The sequence below is a fragment of the Poecilia latipinna genome, unplaced genomic scaffold, assembly GCF_001443285.1.
Source record: "Poecilia latipinna isolate Pla-1442-1.1 unplaced genomic scaffold, P_latipinna-1.0 Scaffold2463, whole genome shotgun sequence".
NCBI lineage: Eukaryota > Metazoa > Chordata > Actinopteri > Cyprinodontiformes > Poeciliidae > Poecilia > Poecilia latipinna.
This window is the reverse complement of record NW_015115079.1, coordinates 49,154-50,311: the sequence shown is the minus strand read 5'-3', so window position 1 is coordinate 50,311 and position 1,158 is coordinate 49,154. Positions and strand designations below refer to the sequence as shown.

The window sequence follows — 1,158 nt, the reverse complement described above, 5'->3', positions numbered from 1 at the left end:
TTATAGTGTGTTTTTAAATTTTTATATTTAATTATTTTTATTTTTTTTTTTTTTTTTTTTTTTTTACATTTTATAAGCCCAACACCATGTGAGCATAGTTGTAGTCCGCCCATCATCTTCTCCTGCATTATCCTGCTCAATTAAGATCTCTCTTCACAGAAAGTCTGGGTTTTCTTCAGTTGACTTGGTTTATCTCTAGAAGATTTTTCTACTGGAGGTTACATGAGCTGAGGCCCACTTATGTTTCTTCTCCGGTGCTAGTTGGTGTTGCAGTGTTTGGAGCATTCCTGCGTTCTGAATTCAGTGAGGAGAATCTTCAGTTCTACCTGGCCTGTGAACAATACAGACATTCATCCAACAACTTCAGTCTGCAGAGAAGAGCTAAACACATCTGTGCCACCTACATCCAACCTGGCTCCCCCCGAGAGGTACCACACTGCCTTCACACTGCCTTCACAGGAAGCTGCAGCTGTTACGACAATGTAAAACTTCTTTATGGCCAAAGAGTGGAATCTAAGAACATGTTTTCTTATGGACTCAGTTGTTCTTCTAAACCAATGAAGGAATTTGTTAGCAGGTGAAGCTGCCATTTAAACCAAGGATCATGAATTTACTGTTTGTTCTCTTGCAGGTAAACCTGGACAGTAAAACTCGAGATTTGACTCTCCAGTTGCTGCAGGCTCCTTCTCGCAGCTCTCTGCTCCCAGCACAGAAACGCGTCTACTCTTTGCTGGACACAGATTGTTACCCACGTTTCCTGGAGTCAAACATCTACCAATCTCTGCTAAAGGATGATGAATAGAAGCCTTACAAGCCTGACGATCTGAGAGGCTCTGTGATCTCCACTGCTTCTGAGTATCGGACACTAAATATTTTGCACTCGGGCGGGGGGGATCCCTTCTTTGTCTGAGCCTGAGATGGATCAATAAGGAATTATTAGCAAAACCTGGTTTGCCCAACTCTAAGAAAATAGCAAGTACCATTCAACAACACAGCTAAAGCAGAGCCTCACCTTTATCAAGTCCTCAGATAACTGTAATATATTATAATTGTAACTGTCCATATTGACTAACCACTGTTGTCACCATCACAGATGGATGTACTGGACTTCCATTTAACTGAATGATCATTCAATAAAACTAAATGTTTTTAGTGGGT

The 1,158-nt window shown here is 41.0% G+C and overlaps 1 protein-coding gene across 1 annotated transcript in view; it reads left to right on the top strand.

Annotated features, from left to right (window-relative positions):
- The window catches only part of LOC106937901 (regulator of G-protein signaling 1), a 12,340-nt gene extending 11,182 nt beyond the window's left edge, over positions 1 to 1,158 (top strand). The window contains exons 5-6 of the mRNA XM_015019641.1: positions 262 to 428; positions 632 to 1,158. Coding sequence (XP_014875127.1) covers positions 262 to 428; positions 632 to 802 — 338 coding nt within the window. The 3' untranslated portion in view covers positions 803 to 1,158. The remainder of the gene's footprint in view (positions 1 to 261; positions 429 to 631) is intronic.